The 18,577-nt window shown below is 48.2% G+C and overlaps 1 protein-coding gene across 1 annotated transcript in view; it reads right to left on the bottom strand.

Moving 5' to 3' along the window:
* Positions 1 to 16,279, bottom strand: part of Bmp6 (bone morphogenetic protein 6) — a 143,698-nt gene extending 127,419 nt beyond the window's left edge. Inside the window, exon 1 of the mRNA XM_060372682.1 lies at positions 14,776 to 16,279. Coding sequence (XP_060228665.1) covers positions 14,776 to 15,457 — 682 coding nt within the window. The 5' untranslated portion in view covers positions 15,458 to 16,279. The remainder of the gene's footprint in view (positions 1 to 14,775) is intronic.
* Positions 16,280 to 18,577: the final 2,298 nt, after the last annotated feature.

Here is an 18,577-nt window from a genome sequence, read left to right as displayed (position 1 = left end):
AGGAATGGAATCTAATAATTCAGAACTGAGGCTTGCTGGTGTACACATTTGGCTTTTCTCTGTCACTTTTCTAGTAATTCATTTTTCATGAATTTCGCAAAAAAAAAAAAAAATGGGCCCGCAGCTATTACTATCTGCTAAACAGAACGATGTCGTTCTTGTACTAACACAGTTATGAGAAATGCTAAACTGTGTGATTCTGGCACAGGAGTATCTTAGGTTATTCCCAGAAGAGATGGGTCAGTAGAGAAGGGTGAGGAATGTCTTCAGTATATACTTATCTGCATGCCAAGGCAAAGGAAGGAGACCTCTCTGATGCTGACATCAGCTTTTTGGACACACTGACTGCCACAGCCTCCATGGTAGGTCACAGTGACCATCACAGGACATAGCGGCGCCTTCTCTTCACTCCTGCACCCAGGTATGACCTTCCTCTCCCCCCTCCCTTCTCTGGGCCCAGTGTGTAGTTCTTCTGCCTGTGGCTCTTGTAGAATCTCTGTTATGTTTCAGAAATGTCCAAAACTGCAGCAAGCTATACAGCAGAACAGAATAAAGCAACCAAGGCCAGCGGGTCTTGTGAAGAAGAGGATGGGGACTCAGGAAAGCCATTAGTTGCCATCAATAAGGCAACATCAGCAAAACAACTGGACAGAAACCAGGTTGCAGGGGATATGCCGCCTCCCTGAAAGGCAGGCGAGTGGGAGGTGTCAAGTAAAATCTACAACCAATCCATGAACCGGGCATGGAGCCACATCTCCAGGAGTGCGGGGGGGGGGGGGGGGGGACGGGACACGTGGGTCTCCAGAGCTCACTGGCCAGCCAGTCTAACGAGTAAGGTTGAGGCTATCCCACACTGTAAGGAAGAAAAAACAAAACAAAAACAAACAAATGAGTCTCTATGTCTAACGGCCACAAATGAACGTCATTCCAGAAATACTTAACTTTTGCAGTCCTGTGAATTTTTGGATTGGAACGTCTAAGAACCACAGGACTGGGCTCTGCATTCAATTTACCATGATCTGAGGAAGAACCAGAAGAAAGTCTCCATCCAAAGAACAAACTCCTTGGCCAGATTCACCTGTGCCAGCTTTGCTGAGGAGGCTTTACAGGTTATGTTGTTAACTGATTCAATGCTATTTTAAATAAATTATTTAACAAATGACTCATCTTCTACATTATAACTTTTGTATTGGTTTTGACTGATTTTCTAAGGTATTTGTCACACTGCATAGTTCATATTGCCATAGCTTTATATGTTCTATGTAAAGAAAAAATTGGGGATATAGCTTGGTAGTAGAGCCCTTGACCAGCATGTGCCCTTAGTTTGATCCCCAACACCTCAAAATTTAAATAATGTAAATGGTGTTTTTATTTACTCAGATGAGAACCGTTTTCAAGCCTTTCTAGCTCTTTCTGAACTCTCTCTGGGTGGTTCAACTCAGCTGTTCTGGCCCAAGCTCCTCACCAAACTGGTTCAAATTGAATTCTCTTGGCTTCTGTCTGAATTGCTCTGCCTGGCCTCAAACTAATTCTGGCAATATATCTTCATCTTCTGGCTCCTTCTCATTCTGTGGCTTGTTTTGTCTCCACCTGTGTCTAGCTTGTTCTCTCTGCCATCTGTCTCTGTAAAACTGTCCAGGTAAAAGGCTCTCAGCAAAAACTCTCTCTCTCCCTGCACTGCTCCTAAGTACCCTCTTTTCCGTCCTCTACTTGTGAGAGTTGGGTATATCCCATCTCTGACTCATTCTGTCAAATCTTTCTCTGATTCATCACTTTGTCTGCCCCTCAATTAGAGGGTCCCTTACAAACATAACTGCTTCCTTCTATAAACTAGCCTTACCTTAATTGTTTGGGATTAAAGGTGTGTACTAAGGGTGTGTCTGTGTTCCAGCCAGATCACATAGACCTAGAAGATCTCTGGATGTGATCCCTTGCCAGAGCAGTTATGTTGCTGGATTAAAATTCCTCTACAAAATAAAATAAAATTAGAAATTGATCTCTAAAAAAAATAAATAAATAAATATGGTGGAGAACAATAGAAAACACTCAGAGTCAACCTCTGGTCTCTGCACTGCGCATTCACACATAACACACGTGTGCGCGCACAATAGGACTTAATGCTATTTGGACATGATGGTTAACATTGCCTTACGTATCATTTTCTACCGAGCCTTCCAAATTCTTCCCTTACTCTGTGTGTACGCACAGCTGATAAAGTCTAAATTTCAGCCTTACTGAGATAATGGGATAAAAAGTAGTGTCAGTTATTCCGTAAAGCAACAGATCATAACAAAATACAGTTATTCATCTTGTTTCACAAAAACCAAAAGCAGCAGTATCTGCTTGTGCTTCCAGAACCCTTGGAGAAGGGTGAGCATGAGGAGAAAGTTGAGAGTTGATTGGAGCCTGCTTTCTTAAAGTTTTTGGACTTGTGCCCTCCCTAAATTGCCCGAATTTAAAACAGAAACCCATAGAAGCATCTTTGTGCCGTTTTCCAGCAGGATCCAATCTTTTAAACTCAGCCCTTTAGAAACAAGATGCTGACAGGGTCACTAACAACCCCAAAGTACCCCAGATGTTTGTTCTCAAGTTTTAAAAAGAAATGCGCCCACTTTTATCATTATTTTCAAACATAAATAGAAAAAGTGAAATATCGGACCTAAGGCCGACCACAGTTGCAAAAAGCCAGCTTGATCCCACACAGACCCAAGCCCAGGGTTCCCTGATCCAAGAAAACCATCTTCAGCACATTCACATTTCATACGTACGGGTGGCTAACATGCTCTAGACAAAAGCAAGTGAAAAGGCATAGATGAATGACGGGGTTTTGAGTGTCACTTCTCATGTGTAAGGAATGGTCATTCGATGCCCTTAGGTGGATAATCACTTGGAGTAGCTCAAAACATATTATTCTTTATGACTGTAGTGACAATTTCTCTGGTACCTTCTATGCTAAAGTTGGCTCTATCTCCGTAGAGCTGTTTTGGGGGAGAATATTTCAGGGGAACACCTTAGGGAACAACCCTCGAACAAGGTGGGTTCTAGGCTAGTATAAGATTTCTGAACTGTAAGAGCCATTGGGGAGCCAGAGAGATGACTCAATGGGGACAGTTCTAGGCACAAGCATAAGGACCCGATCAGGATCCCCATATACCACACAAAGCCGGATACGGTAGCACGTGTCTGCAATTCTGTCGATCCTATGGTGAGATGGGGGTAAAAACAGAGTTCTCAGAATCCACCTGGCCTGGCATAGCCCAAAGAGACTTGGGGATATTCTCTGACCTCTATATGTGTGCCATGGTATATGTAGGCCCACACTCATGGACAGGAACACACAAATCACATATAAACCTCTACCCCCCACACACACACGTTTTCTTTTTAAGAAAAGCTATTAGGGTGTGTAATAGCTTGGAACTAAAATGTTCCCAGTAGCCCATGCTTTAGAGGTTATAGAATTCAGCTTGGAGCCGTTGGAAGATGGTAAAACCTTTAAGAGGCAGAGCCTGGTGGGAAGGTTTTAGGTCCAGGGAGGAGAACGTTAGCAGGGCTAGGAGGACCTTCCTCATCCTCTCATTTGTGTCCTGGCCACAGGGCGAATAGTTTTCTACCACACACTTCCATCATGGTGTGTGGCCTCACCACAGACCCAAAGGCAAGGGAGACAACTGACTGCGGATTTAAACCTCCACAATGATAAACCTGTTTTCTTTGGAAATTTACCATCTCAAATCATCTGTTACAGTAACAGAAACTGACTAACACAAGGTTATTAAACTAGAACCTGGGATGCCCCCCAAAGGCTGTGTTGAAAAGAGTCCTCAATACAGCAATATTTAGCAGTGGGATAGATACGGCTCTACCTCAAAGGGCTAATCAACTGAAGGGTTCACAACTGAGCAGACTATTGGGAGGTGGAAGAACCTGGAAAAGATGAAGGTTAATTGGAGAAAGTGGGTCTCAGGGTATTCCTTAGAAGGGTATATTTCAATCCTGGACTCTTTCCCTCATTCAGCCTAGACTCTGCCTTTCTCACCTTTCTTACCATCAGAAGGGAACTGGCTTTGTTCTACCATATCCTCGTTGATAGGGTGGCCTTCCTGGACACAGGCCACAAAACAAGTCTAGTCACCACAGAGCAAAACCTCTGAAAATATATGCTAAATACACATACACACACACACACACACACACACACACACACGCACACACATGCACACAGGCATAGCCTTCTGTTAAGTTGTTTGAGGTATTTTTTAATAACAACGGAAAAGCAATCAAGGAGGATTGTGGTGGTGTGAAAGAAAGTGGCCCCCACAGACTCACAGGGAGAGCGCTACTTCAAGGTGTGGCCTAGTTGAAGTAGGAGCGACATTGTTGGAGAAAGTGTATATCAGTCATGCCCTGATGCCTGCTGATCCAGATGTAGAACTCTCAGCTCCTTCTCCAGCACCGTGTCTGCCTGCAGGTCACCATGTTTCTTGCCATGACAATAACAGACTAAACCTCGGAACCTATAAGTTAGCCCCATTTAAATATTTTTCTTTTTAAGAGTTGTCGTGGTCGTGGTGTCTCTTTACAGCAATAAGACAGGGATCTACTAAAAAGAGATGGTGGCATGGGAGTGGGGAAGCTAAGACCGTGGAATGGAACCAACAGACAGGCAACAGTAGGTAACCACTTCCTTCAGGAGGAGGAAAGGAAGTCCACAGATCACCTATACAAGATAGGACAAGGAAGCCTGCTTAGAGCTAAAGTCCCAGAAGGGCAGGGACAGTTGGAAATGGGGCCTCAAGGGGTCCCTGCCCTCCTCAACCTAATAATTAGGAAGGGCCAGGAATGGGCATGGCAGTAAGTAGGTTCGGTCTGACACAAGGGAACTTTCATGGGGAAAGGGTTATGTAACAAAAGCAGGTTCAACAACAATGACATCAGTAGGCCGATTCGCTGTTAGCCTGGTCATAGCTTCAATACCCTGACAGGCACGTACATCTCAGGGGGAGGAACCTGAGTTCCTCCACGATCCTTTTTTTTTTTTTTTTTTTTTTTTCACAGATCATTTTGTAGAAGGACTCTCTTATGGAATACTTTTTGGAAAATGCTGATCTAGCCCAATATTTATACAGACAAGGGAAGAACCCTAAACATTTGATTAAGTGGCTTCAACTAGATAGGAAAAAAAAAAGATACTTTAAAGACTAGAGTCTAAATTTGTGTCTCCAAAGAGCCCTTAACCAAGGGCTCTTCTAATCTGTAAGAAAAAGTCTATCTAGGTACCTTTAGCACCCTCAAGAAACCAACAACATAACTGTAATAGTTGGCAGTGACTTGCAAAGCTCTATGGAAATGTATGTCACCTGCCCTATTGGACCAATGGCAAATGCACCACACTACGGGGAAAGTACATACATTCAAAAGAGAAAAGGGGGCAGTGGCTCACACCTGTAATTCCAACACTGGGAGGCAGAGGCGGGTAGATCTTCCTGAATTCAAGGCCAGCCTCAGCCCAAGAGAGCCAAGCCTACACAGAGAAACCCTGTCTGGAAAAACCAAGAGAAAGAAGGGGGTGGAACGGTGAGGGAGAAAGGGGGAGAGGGAGAGAGGCAACACAGACCAAAAACTAAAATCCACTAAATATCACCTACATCCTCCTGGTCACAATGTTACCACATTTATACCAGTGACACACGTGTGTCTATGTAACAATGTAACAATCAAATAACTTTCATGAAGCGAATGTAACTAAGGGCCAAATTTATAGGAGTCCCCAAGGCTGGTATTAAGAGAGCCCTACCCAGTACAAACTCCATAAAAATGAAGCGCCTGTTCCATGGTCCTCTGAGGGAAACATCATTCTGTTTTGTTTGCTTGTTTTCAGCTGAAGGTTCCTTACCACCTTTTTACAGTTCCCCCACAATCTTTTGCTTCGTTTCTCTTTTTGTTCAAGTATCTATCCTATCACCCAGAACACACCCTCAACCATATGGTAGGGAACTGCAGGTGAATTCCTTGAACCAAACTATACAGCCATGGCCCCAAGCACTTCCTTCTTTAAGGAGGTTTCCTCTATGCAGGTGAAAGGTAAAATGGGAAATGAGGGGTGGGTAATCTGGCTATAATTAAATGAGAAAATACCCCTGCCTATGATGAGTGTTCATATGAGAATACTCAACCTGACACACCTCGGACAAACTGCTGTGAATTCAATACCACTCTTCAGACTTGCCATGTTTCGTGCTAGTGTTGTCATATTTTCTCATTTATTTACCAGTAATCTGTATAGCCCTTCTTCACAGAAGTCAGTTAAAGGCCAAAGAGCCTTCTCTATGTATTATTTACAAAGCCCTTAGAAGTATGGAGCCTCGGTTAATTTAGATTCACTACAGCATAAGTAGTCCCAAGGTGGGCTGTGATCTCACCTCTACGTCCAATATAGTTTGTTTTGTTTTGTTTTTTGTTTTGTTTTGTTTTGTTTTGTTTGGAGGGAGGGCTTAGGGAGAAATTTTTTGAATCCCAAATTCACATTGTTTTAAAATAAGTTTTCAGAAAGGAAGGAAAAATATTTACCCCCTCCCCTAACCAATTTCAATAATTTACAAGCATAAAATTCCAGTAATTCCTGCTCACTCTTCAGGACTCTCTATTTTACCCCTTCAAATCCTGCCGAGCACGGATCAAACAGAGCACAAGCCAGGGAGAAATTTAATCACTCACGTCTCTCTCTGCCTGAGGGACTGTCTAGGTACTATGGTGACAGACACCTCAGTGAAAGTATGCAGAGGGGGGGAAATAGCTCCTGGACTTTAAAAAAGGGAAGAAAGATTTCTGATAGATTTGTTGTCAACACGTAAAAAAACACTCTAAGACCCGACTTGTCATATACAATCAAAAGTTTTTGTCCAGCACCAGGTTGGGGCTGTGGAGACAAAGTAGTATTCAACAAAGTTATTTTATTGTTCTTATCCCCAAAGGGCATATTTTGAATTTGGGTATATCCATGGCGGTTTTCTTACCCATTACATGGACAGCTTCTCCATTGAGGGCAATGAGCTGTTCTGCGTGACACTGGGATGGTGGACAAACATTATACATTTGTCCAAACTCACAGAATGTACACCACAGGAGTGACCCCAAATGTAAGCTGTGGGTGCTAGGTAATGATGCTGTGTCCCCCGTGATAACAAATGGACCACTCCTGATGAGGGATGTCCCTGAGGTGGTGTACAAGTGGTGGGGCAGGGAATACAGACAGAATTTCTGCTCTCATACATATAATATATTACATATTATATATATGATTTCTTTTTAGCATACTGCCTCTGTTGTTAACTTACTCTGATATGGGAAAGTACAAATAAAATCTGGAAGAAAAATTAAGTCAAGTAAAAATTTGTCATTTTGTAGTTGGAAAAAAAGTCAGCCTTTGGACAATTTAAATGCAATTCACAGACTTTTTTAAAAGGGAGGGGGAAAAAAATAACTCGTCTTGGAGAGTAAGCAAAGCCAATTTGTAAAAATATCCCCCGGCCTCATCCGCACAGTTTGCACCAATGATAGAGCTAAGCTCCTCCTCTTCTGAGACACAAGTTGGAATATTTTTCCCAGCCCACGTTCGTGAACAGGAAACCAACAAGACTGTAAACACGGGAACAACAATCAACGGGCGCAGATGTTTCAGGCTGGAAGTCACATTCTGGACAAGGTGAAAGGGTAAGTGGTGAGAGTGATAATCAGGACCACGGCAGATAGCAAAGGTCAGCTCCAAGTGGGTCCTCAGGGGACACTGTCCCTGCCTGCCCTGAGTCCACTCTCCCCCTCCCAGACACAGCTCCCAGTGATGAGAAAACAATCTGAACATAAACGGGCACTGGGGAGCACAGACAGTTCAGGGCGAGGGCAGGCCCAAGCTATCTAGCAGGATCGGTCATCAAGGGCGTATGCCGCCAGCCGTGAACTTGAAAGTCAGGAAGGCGAGCTCCCGCTCAGAACCAAGAGCAGAAATGTCAGAGGGAGACTCTTCAACCCAGAGGCATCTGGGATTGTGTTTGACACAACTAGGCTGTGGGGAGCCATCAAGGAATTACCTGATGTAATTTAGATACCAATTCCATTACGGGCCTGAGCTGTGGAGAATGGAGCTGGGAAGGGCAGGAAGAGGATCTCCTGGTGCCTATCAGTGGAACAATGCTGCTAAGGGCAGCATGGTTTTCAACTCAGTTTCTGAAAGAAAACAATTCTTTGTTGGTGGTCAACAGTCCTCCAGCATACCAAACAAGACACATTCATAGGCATCCTTAACTTTTTTTTTTTTCCCAAAAAGCAGAGTTCCAAGAGAAAATGTTACTGGCCCTGAAAAGAATCCAAATTGTTGCCTCCCTCACCACTTAGCTGGAAGAGTGCTTCAGGATGCCTTTCGCATTTCTCCATCATCTAGTCCCTCTGCCCCACAGCCCTCCCGCTCCAGTGCCCTAGGAACGGATTCTTGGAATTTCCTCCTAACGTTGACGTCTATCAGCAAAACAGAGGAAATGCTGCTGAATAAATCTAACGAATGAAATTACCAGCACGGGAGACCAGGTAGCGAGTGAGAGCTTTCCAAGCTCTAAATTCTTCACTTAACAATAAGTTACCAGTGATCCCAAGCCAGGGTACTCAATAAACTCAAGAGCCAGTCATCTGTGGCAAGCCATGTTTCCTCAGGAAAACAAACAAACAAACAAACAAACAAAAATATGTTGTGAATAGTTTCCAAATCATGCTGTGAATCCTAACTCTAGTCATAGGGTGCATAGTGGACCATCTATTTACGTTAAACAAACACCTTACAGAACATCTGCAAAACTTGTAACTAATTAAAAAACCTATAAACGTCAGTGTGCATTATTCTATAGGTGTGGTGGCAAGTGCTCACAATCCCAGCAATTAGGAAGCAAAAACAGGAGAATTAAGAGTTTGAGGCCAGAGTCAGCTGGGCAGAGTGGCGAATGCCTGTAATCCTAGCACTCAGGGAGGCAGAGGCAGGCGGATCTCTGTGAGTTCCAGGACAGTCTGGTCAGCCAAGGCTACACAGAGATATCCTGTCTCAAAAAAAAAGTTTGAGGCCAGAATGGATTCCATAGAGAGACCTTTTCTCAACCAATCAATCCAAAAAGATCCCACAACTCAGGGTCCATTTCTAATGTTAATAGAAAGAGACAGCAGGTGGAACTTAGACCCTGAGAATTTCTGAAATGCTCCAACACTTGAGAGTTTGATAGCACTGGTTGTTCAGTGACTAAATTACTAAAATGGTGGTTTCCTCTCCCCCTTAATCCAACTGTCACTCTTTTCATATTCCAGGTGAGACTGCATTTGTTTCCTTTTCCTGGCTCACAAATTCCAGGTACACAAGAGATGGGCCACAGGTGAGTGTCGACAGGAAGCTGGGGGTTTGAGGACAGAACCATGTGTCTGAATGAGGTGAACTCAGCTGTTTCAGTGGTGAGAGAGGGAGACAGGGACAACAGAACACCACTCACTGGTTCTTTGATAGTGACAGGAAAGACACCAGCCCCAGCCACTCCCCTCCTCAGCTCCAGGGTGACAGCCTGGGGCCTGGGAAGCTGGGCTGGATTGGCAGCAAGGGGTTGGGCTGTACTGCAGCCTCTGGAGAGTGGGACACTTAATGTGTAACAGCTGTTTACTTTCGTGGGCCCTTGTAAATTGCCTACCAGCATCTCACGCCTGTATTGATTTCTACTGCTTTAAACTAGATATTCACGGCAGCTTCTAATCAGAAACAAAAAATCACCCCCTTAAAATATTGCCTACTTTCTTTCCATTGCTGGAAGCCAACAAATGGTGAAACAGATGAAACCCAGAAAAGAGAGAGAGCAAGGGGAGAGGCGGGGAATGGGGAGTTGAAAATGGTATTTAAAAAAAGAAAACAATAACTTTACATCAAGTTATAAAATACGAATCCTGTAGAATAACAGGGCCTCTTCTGACTTGGATGGAAGCAGAAGGCAGGACTGATGTGTGACAAAGTTGGCAGAAGGGAGACTCACTCTCCAAGTAAGACTGGAGACTCTTCTCCAGTAAGCTCAGGGTGTGATAAATGGAGCGGTTATCATTGGAGTGTCTTCCACTATTCTCAACAGCAACTATTCACAGCCTCCACCCATAGCCATACTGCCCCGGGCTGGGTGTAGCTCCGTGGCAGCGTGCGGGTTTAGCAAGTGTTGGGCCCTGCCTTCTATGCCTAGCGCTAGAAAACAAAATCTAGCACATAAAGCAGCTGGACTCTTGAAGACACCCAGACGAAACGCAATCCTGACTTGTAAAGGAAACGCTGAACATCACCTTTTTTTTTACCACAGAGATTCCCACAGCCCCGGGGAAAGCCTTCTCCTGATCAGATGCAAGCTCTTAAACAGAGGAACTAAGCATGATTCAGCACGTTTAAAAAAGGATTTATACCCATTCTTAGAAGGACAACCAGAGGAAGCCCCATCCGAGCGCTAAACAATCGTATCTGCTTGCCCTTTGATCTTGGCTGAGGAACACTTTGTCCGGCTTCTCTGTTGAAAAGCCCCTGAATCTCACTTTTAAAACTCTACCTCTTCCCTGGACCAGGCTCTTTCACACTCTCCCAGCGCCTTTTGCTGAGGAGAGCTTACAGTCAACAAATTTATTTTCTGTTAAAAAAAAAAAAAATCTTTCTAAGTACAAGCATCCCAAATGAAAAACTGTAGCACTGATCCTCTGTTTATGAGAGCAAGACAGTAGAGTGTCTCTGGTTACAAATACAAGTAGGGAGTATTCCATTTTTCTTCTAATTTATGTTTCCCAAGAGTAATTCTGTTGAGAAGATTGCCAATATTTTCAGTACAATAAGTTTCTTGTTTCTTGTACTAACACTTACTGATTCCCTTACTGAGCATGTGAGCTTTTTATTTCATTTAATCCTAGCATCTGGAGATCAACACCTTATTAATTCAGGATAAGCCTTAAGTACAGAGATTTAAAGAGGCAGTTTCTACTCTCACACATGTAAAGATATTACAAATTAATACACATGTGGATAACTGAATTTAAAAGGCCTATTAATAAAACATTTATTTACATGAAATGCCTCAGTGTCCTAAATATCTTCAAGCATTTTACTAAGCAAAAACCAAGAATATCTTTTCTAAATAATTGGAGTGTGCAGATCAGTGAGAATTTAAAATATAGGATATTGTTTATTTTCCTCAGTTCGCTCTTTCTGAAGCGCCGTCAGTGTCTCAGCATTTTGTGGGGCTAGCATGTGGTTTCAGCCTTTGAAGGCTGACCTCCTGAATGCTACATACACAATGAGTAAGCAATTTTAAAAACAGAGACAGTCAGGGAGAGAAATTCCGTGGGATCAGCACAAGGAAGGAAAGGACCAGGGCGCTGTGATGATAAAGGAGACAGTAGAGCAGAGGCTAAGAAGTAAGAAGGCTTTGGGAGGAGGGTGAAATTTTAACCTAAGACCTAAAGGATGTGTCAGGGTATCTCTCCAAGGTCACCAAATTGGCAGGCTTACATAGCAGACTGTCAAGACATTTTAAGCAGAAGAAAAAAATGAATAGCAGGTGACATCCGTGGCCCTGATTTGATGTAAGTTCACAAGCTCACCCAGGCACTCAGCTGACACATTGTATCAACAGCAGACAGCCCCTCACATCCCAGCCTGTTCCCAAGACAGGATTTTAAACAGTCAACATCAACAATGAGGTGGACCGAATGACCAGCGTTCAGGCTATGAGAGATTCATCCTGTTGATTCATACTTCCTGATAGTCCGGCCGGCTGACAGAGCTAGGGTGTTTCAAATGTATTTCATGAGCAAATTTTCCTCTAGTGCCAGGGAAGAGGCATGTTTACAGAGGTGGGTAACTTTCCCTTCCGCTTCTAATGCGTAAAACCTCCTTAGTGCAGAGGATAACGTGCAGACACGGTGCTGTCTTTTTACGGGTTCTTTAACAAATGAGTCATGTACTACATCAGTCAACATGCCACCAAAGGGAAAATAAGCAGAATTCTCGTAGCCTCCTTAGGACATCCACACTGCCGAGCTTCAGACCCTTTCTCTTCAAGTGAACTCTCCTGGTGTCCACAGCCATGCTCAGCAGGTTTTATCACTTTCTAGCCTCTGGTGAATTCTCGTCTTCCCCACTGCTACACAGAGTAAGAGGAATGCAACTGCCTTTATTGGCAGGTGGGATGCTTGTTGCTGGGATTCTCCCTGTGAAGAGGTTTTCTCCTCCCTGCAGGGCGCCCTATGATAGGATATAATGGGCTTGGGACAAAGAGTATCCTTCAGTTCCATGTCAGACTGTCTAGGGATCCACTTGTCCTACTGGTGTGCTCCCTTGGAACTTTCAGTACTTAAAAACATCGTTTATAAAATAAATAAACAAATAAATAAATAAATAAATAAACAAACTCAGATATGGTCGCGTGTGCCAGTAATTCCAGTACTCTGGAATTTTAGGCAGGAGGTTTTCCAGCTTCATCTCAGCTTGGGCTACACAGCATAGCCCTGTCTCAAAAAGGAAAGATGGGATAGAAGAGAAGGAAGGAAAAGGACAAGGAGGAGGAAAGAATTTTGGAGGGGGAGAAAGAGAGAGAGAGAGAATTAGGACGGACCATATATCTAGGGAGATAGGATGCTAAACAATATAGCCATAACAAAATTAGTTGTCAACCACCTTCAAACAGTGTGTGTCGGAAGCTGTGTGCATTTGTAGACCACAGAAGGTCAGAAAAGCAAGGAAAGAGAGGAATTTGGAAGTCACTCACACTCACACTCACACACACACACACACACACACACAAACACAAACTTAACAAATCTGCCTCAAACCAGATCTTTACATTTCAGTTACCATCAAAAAACAATGGTTTCCGAACCCTAGAATTCTTCTGAATTCCGACCAAACCTCCACGTGCTGACTGAACTGAAATGGAGTGCCACCAGGGGTTCTGAAAAGCCTGCAGGTCATTCTGGTGTGGCACAGCATGAAGAAGCCTTTGGCTTTTCTCTCTTCCAGATATGACACAATGATTTCTTTCAGACATCTCTACCGTGGCGGCACAGATGTCTGAGCTCACCCACAAGATTCTCTCTCTCTCTCTGTGGGTCTGAGTAGGACCAGCCCCAGCACCGTAGTACTTTATAGGCCCAAAGTGGCACTAAGGTCAGCCAGGGCTGGGGCCTATGAAATTAAAAGAATCAGGCATGTTAGAACAACACAAGCAATACTGGCTCTCTGGCCCCCTGACCACCCCATCATCACCAAGTTTTAGTGACTGGCATGTGAAACAGTTTCCTTAGAATGCTCCCTGGAGGTGGCTCAGCCTTGAACTCGATTCCAATACACTGTGAGAATTCTTGTCCAATCAGATTCCCCCCTGGCAGAACAAGCAGCCAGGTTGGCAGGCCCTGAGACTCCACTCCCTGTGAGAGTCTGTTTCATGAATTTCCCAGGAGGATTTCAGCCCTGCTTGGATGCTGGTCATTCTGCCTCCACACCTTCCTGCTCCGGTAGATTGCCACCCTCCGCACACCGCCTCCACCCAGGCGGAACTAAGAATCCTAGGACTCAGGTATTTGACACTGGGTCATCATTCCTGTAACTCCTGCCTTGAAAAAACGAAGGACGCCTCTGACAGGCCTTGCAGCCCTCCGTCTGGCAAGCGCGCGCTAACCCGTTCTGGGGCCTGGGGACAGGCATGGGTCTCCCTGGGGACAGAGACCCAGGAGCGGCTGCAGCCACGCTGGGTGTGTCTCCTTCCCCAGGTCTGTTCACTGCGGACGCGCCTCCTACGTCCCTGGTCTATACTGAGTTTATGAATCAAGACAAGCAAGGATCGGAAGCAGTGACTCGGCAGTCTTCCTTACCCCCTTTTCTGTTTACAGATGAGAGAAAACTTCGGGGGGTAGGGAGGGAGGAGGGGGACGTGACTCTGTCCGGGGTTTGCCACAAAACATTTGTGGCCGAGCCCAATTTAGCCGCCCTCGACTTTCCATTCTGTTGCCTGGCAACGGAGTTCAGTAGGGCTCGGCGGCCAGCCCTGGCCCCTACCCCGCACCCTTTTTTCTCTCCCCGAGAGGCTTGGGCAGCCTTGATTAAAGGGTCAACCTTTTGGGACAATGGCCAAGGGCACTGAGAGCTCAGGCACTGGGTGGATTACCCCAATTGCGCTGGAATCTCGCCTCGCGCTGACGCAAGCCCCGCCTTGGCTGGGACCGTCACACCTTCCACGGTCCTGCGGGACCTTCCTCGGCCACCAAAGCCTGCCTTCCTCAAAGACCCGCGAGTTTCCCATAGAGCACTCACATCAATTTCTCAAAACTCCCCAACTGCCGGTGGGGTCCCTGACCGTCACGGTGGGTTCACCGAAACTCCAAGCGTCCAGGGGGCCAAGGAGGACAGTTCAGAGGGGAAAGAGTGAAGCAGATGGCCACCCTAGAGCGGGAAAGGAGTTGGGGTGGCCCGAGCTTGGCAGAAGTAAGAATACAGGCAAAGCGTCCCGAGCCCCATCCCCACCCCCAGGAAGGCATCCTCGGGCACCCCGGCGCGCCCCAGCCCCTCTCTGGCTGCAGCGGAGCGCACCCGGCAGCGCAGGTGGCAGGCGCGCCGGCCGCCCCGCACCCCTGCCGCGCGCGCCCTCCTCCGCCGCCCGCCACCACCCCTGAGCCCCGAGGGGCCGAAGAGGAGGGACCTGTCCCCCGCGTGACCCCAACACACCCCCCCATCCTTACCCAGGTTCACAAAGCTCATGACCATGTCGGCGTCGTTGAGGAAAGCGCTGTCCTGCGCGCTGGTCAGCGGGGACGCGCCGCCGCCGGCTCCCGGGGCCAGGAGGCCCTTGCGGTTCAGGGAGTGCGCGGCGCCGGGAGCCGGCTGTCCGAAGCGGGACGGGCTGGCCCCTCCGTGGGGCCCGGGCCCCCGCGGGTCCCCCCCGGCCGCTCCGTCCTCGTCGTCTTCGGCGGCGGCGGACAGGGCGTTGTAGAGATCCAGCATGAAGAGCGGAGCGGACTTCAAGCGCCCCGGAGGGGGCTCCTCGCGGGCCGCCTGCTGCTGCTGCTGCTGCTGCTGCTGCTGCTGCTGCGGGAGCGCGGGAGGCTGCGGCTGCGGGAGGCCGTGCAGGGGCCGCGGCCTGTGCGGGAGCCCCAGCACCGACAGGATCTCCTTCTGCATCTCCCGCTTCTCGTGAGTCTTGAGGCGCCGGTACAGGAAGCCCGAGGGAGACGACTGCGGCGGCGCTGGCGGCTGCTCGGGGCGCCCCGGGCTCCCGCCGGTTCCCAGCAGCTGCCCCCCGGCGGCGGCGGAGGCGGCCGCCGAGGCTAGCGACAGGGGCGGCCGGAGCGGCGGGGGGCCGCAGCTGCACAGCAACCCCCACCACCAGCACAGCCACTGCGCCCTCCGCCCCAGCCCGGGCATCCCCGCCCGGCCCGGAGGGCCCCCCGCGGGCCCCGGGAGGCGTCGAGCGGCGGAGCTGTGGCCCTCGGAGCGGGCGGCCCCCGCCACCTCTCGGCGGCCTCTCTTTCCCGTTCCTGGCGCTCAGTCCTTATCTCTCATGGTCATCCGTGGCGCCCCCACCACCACCACCACCAGCACGAGCCCGGGCGGAGGAGAGGCGGCGGCGGGGCGGCGGCAGGTCTCCGGGGGCGGGCGCGCGCGCGCGGCTTGAGCCAGGTGTGTCCCTAATCGGCAGGACCGCGCTGCAGCTGGCGCCCCCGAGCGGGTCACGGCGCGGTCACTCGCCGTCTGCACGCGTGCACTGCCCTGTGCCCTCGCAGGACGCTGGCGACAGTTCAGGAGATGGGGGCGATGCCGGCCACCATCCCTGCGCACGCCCCTCCTGGCTTGGAGGACGGTCGTGAAGTCTGCTCCGCGGAGGGTCCCGGGCTGTGGCGACCCCGCGTCCTGAGCAGCCGATCTCCTCCTTCTCCTCCTCCTCCCGGCTTCAACTTCTCTCTGGCCCGAAACTCAGCGCCCCTCCGCCCTCGGGCACCGTCGCTCCCCCTCGGAATCTCCGCGCGCCTCTCCGAATGGAGGCGGCCGGGATCGAGCTTTCCCCGCTCGGCCGTCTCCTAGGGTACCCGGAGGATCCCGCTCTCCGAGGCGATGGGAGAGGAGAGGAGCCGAGCGCGGAGCGGAGGCTGCGGCGTCGGCTCGGGAATTCGCAGTCTCCCGCCTCTGCGCGCTGCGCTCCCGGCCGCCGCCAACGTGGGCTTTCTGCTGCGCGTCTCGCTCAGGTACCGCACTCAAGCCCGGGGACGCCCCGCCCTCCTCGGTAACGGACAGGCTGTCGGCCAATGGAGAGGCGACGCTTGCGGGCTATTTGCATAGGCCCACCCCCTTCTTTCACCCTCTCTCCTCCCGAGGCCTCGCCTCCGCCGCCGCGCGTAGGTTTCCAGCACACAGAATTCTTGGAGGCACCAGGAGTTTGCTTGGGCGGGTAAGAAAGGCAAAGAGGTCATTGCTAAGGGAGGAAGATGTGGTCGCGACCCCCGTCTAAACTTTTCTCTGCTAAATAAAAGTAAACACTGCTATTTAATCCGTACCGTTACCGAAGGAGACAGTAATGTGACAGTTTTCTCCTTCCCTTCTTGGTTTCTCTTATTGATGGAATGTAGGCGTTTAGCAGACACGTGGCTCTCAGAGGCAGCTGCTGTAAGTTAAGACACACCCTACACACACACACTAGCTGCAGAGAGGGCGGAGGACAAGCAATATCAGAGGCCTGGAGGTTTTCAGTAGGGAGTTTCAACGTATCTCTTCATTTGGGCTGCATTTGGCTTCTTAAACTAAAAACAAAAACGGGAGAGGCCCCAGTCTGCTAGTGTCACCAGCAAAGCCTTCCCGGCGTTCCTGCTGCTCTCTCAATGCAGTTTGGCAGTTGGCAGTTGGCATTGTACTGAAATACGATGTAAGTTACAAAGCGCCCGGTAAAACGTCAAGGCGGTGGTAATCTCAATGAGGGCAGAGTCCTGGGAAGTATAGAAAACAGCCAGGATAATAAAGAGGTCGCCGAACACAGGTTGCTTCGATCCCTGAACCAAACTGGGACCGCTTCCAACACCACCTTCTACCAACCCAGACGCGAATTCATTTTCTTCTATACTCAGAGGCCCGCTCATATGTGGATGGTAGAAGCAGCTGCGTGTGAAACATTGGAGTCTTTCACTTGGCGAGAATGTAAGGATTGAGAAACAAAAACTTCGCCTACTTTCAGTTTTAGTTTACGCGGTCCAAAACATTTTAGGTCATCCATAGTTGGAGTGGGAGGCCAGAGGAATCAAAGGCGTCCGCCGTTTCTTCTGACTACGAATCGCTGCTGTGCTGCCCAAGAGGCTAGGAGCTCTGCTCAGAAGGCCTGAAGTCCAACAAGGGCACATAAACTTTAAGCTAAGGCCATGCTCCCTGCACAGACGCAGCCTCACCTTCTCTCTAGGAGGTCTGGCCAGGCGTATGTGGGCTAAAAGAAGCTCAAGTCACAAGGGCAGTAAAGACAGCACTGAAACCTGTGAAAAATAAATAAGCAAATGAACAAATAAACCCTACAGGGTGCCCCATAGGACACGAACGTGGGGATGAACAAAGTGGCATAACCCTAAAACCGCAGTGACTTCAGATGGGGGCCACAGCTTCTCTCTGGAGCTCAGGGGAGAGAAGGAACCTTGTAAGATCTGTGTTCCTCCCACTCCCTGCTTCCCTGGACACATCCCATCAGAGGCTCCATCTCCCGGAGGTCTTGGGACAGGGGACTACACAAAGCACGCACATGTGTGATTTCAGTGGATGCAGGATGGAGTTGAAGGGACTTGAGCAGGTCTCGCTTCTGAGCTCACTGGAATCCATGAACACTTGGAGAAAAATCACAGGTCACTTCGCCCCCTGCAGGACACCAAAATATTACTGCCCCCCCCCTCCCTCAGTAAACACAGACAGGCTTCACTAAGTTCTCTCTGAGCATCTCTCAGGCATATGGGGGAAAGAGGAGGAATTCCCGTCAAGAAGCCAAATGTGAGAGCCAACCCATAGCAAACATCTGGCTGCCTGGCTGACATTTCATGCAGATGGCCTCAGTCTCTGGAAATAGGTTGTCTGTCCCACCCTTGCCCCATTTCATGAAGAAGTGAAGATGGCCTCACCATAAAGCACAAATTTGTTCCACACGTTCAGGGATACCAGGGACAGGGCGGGAATCCCCACTGGGGCAGAGTAAATCACAGAAAATACTCAAAAATGCCGATTTTCAAAATTGTGCCTTGTATATTACAGAGCACATTAGATGTTTACAACATGCTTGACCTAATAATTTCTGATTTGAAAAGATACTGCTTATTAACTTACTATGCCAAATATTCTCATTTTGAAATGATACCACTTATTCATTTAATATGCTAAATACTCTATTCTTCCCCATGAATTACATCCATAACAATATACTACAAGTGGTTCGAGGCCAGCCTGATCTACAGACAGATTTCCAGGACAGCCAGGGCTACACAGAGAAACCCTGTCTTGACAAAAATAATAGGAACAGGGACCGTC

Source organism: Meriones unguiculatus, chromosome 19 (genome assembly GCF_030254825.1).
Source record: "Meriones unguiculatus strain TT.TT164.6M chromosome 19, Bangor_MerUng_6.1, whole genome shotgun sequence".
Taxonomy (NCBI): domain Eukaryota; kingdom Metazoa; phylum Chordata; class Mammalia; order Rodentia; family Muridae; genus Meriones; species Meriones unguiculatus.
The sequence above is the reverse complement of the archived record's forward strand: the minus strand, read 5'-3'. Positions and strand labels throughout refer to the sequence as shown.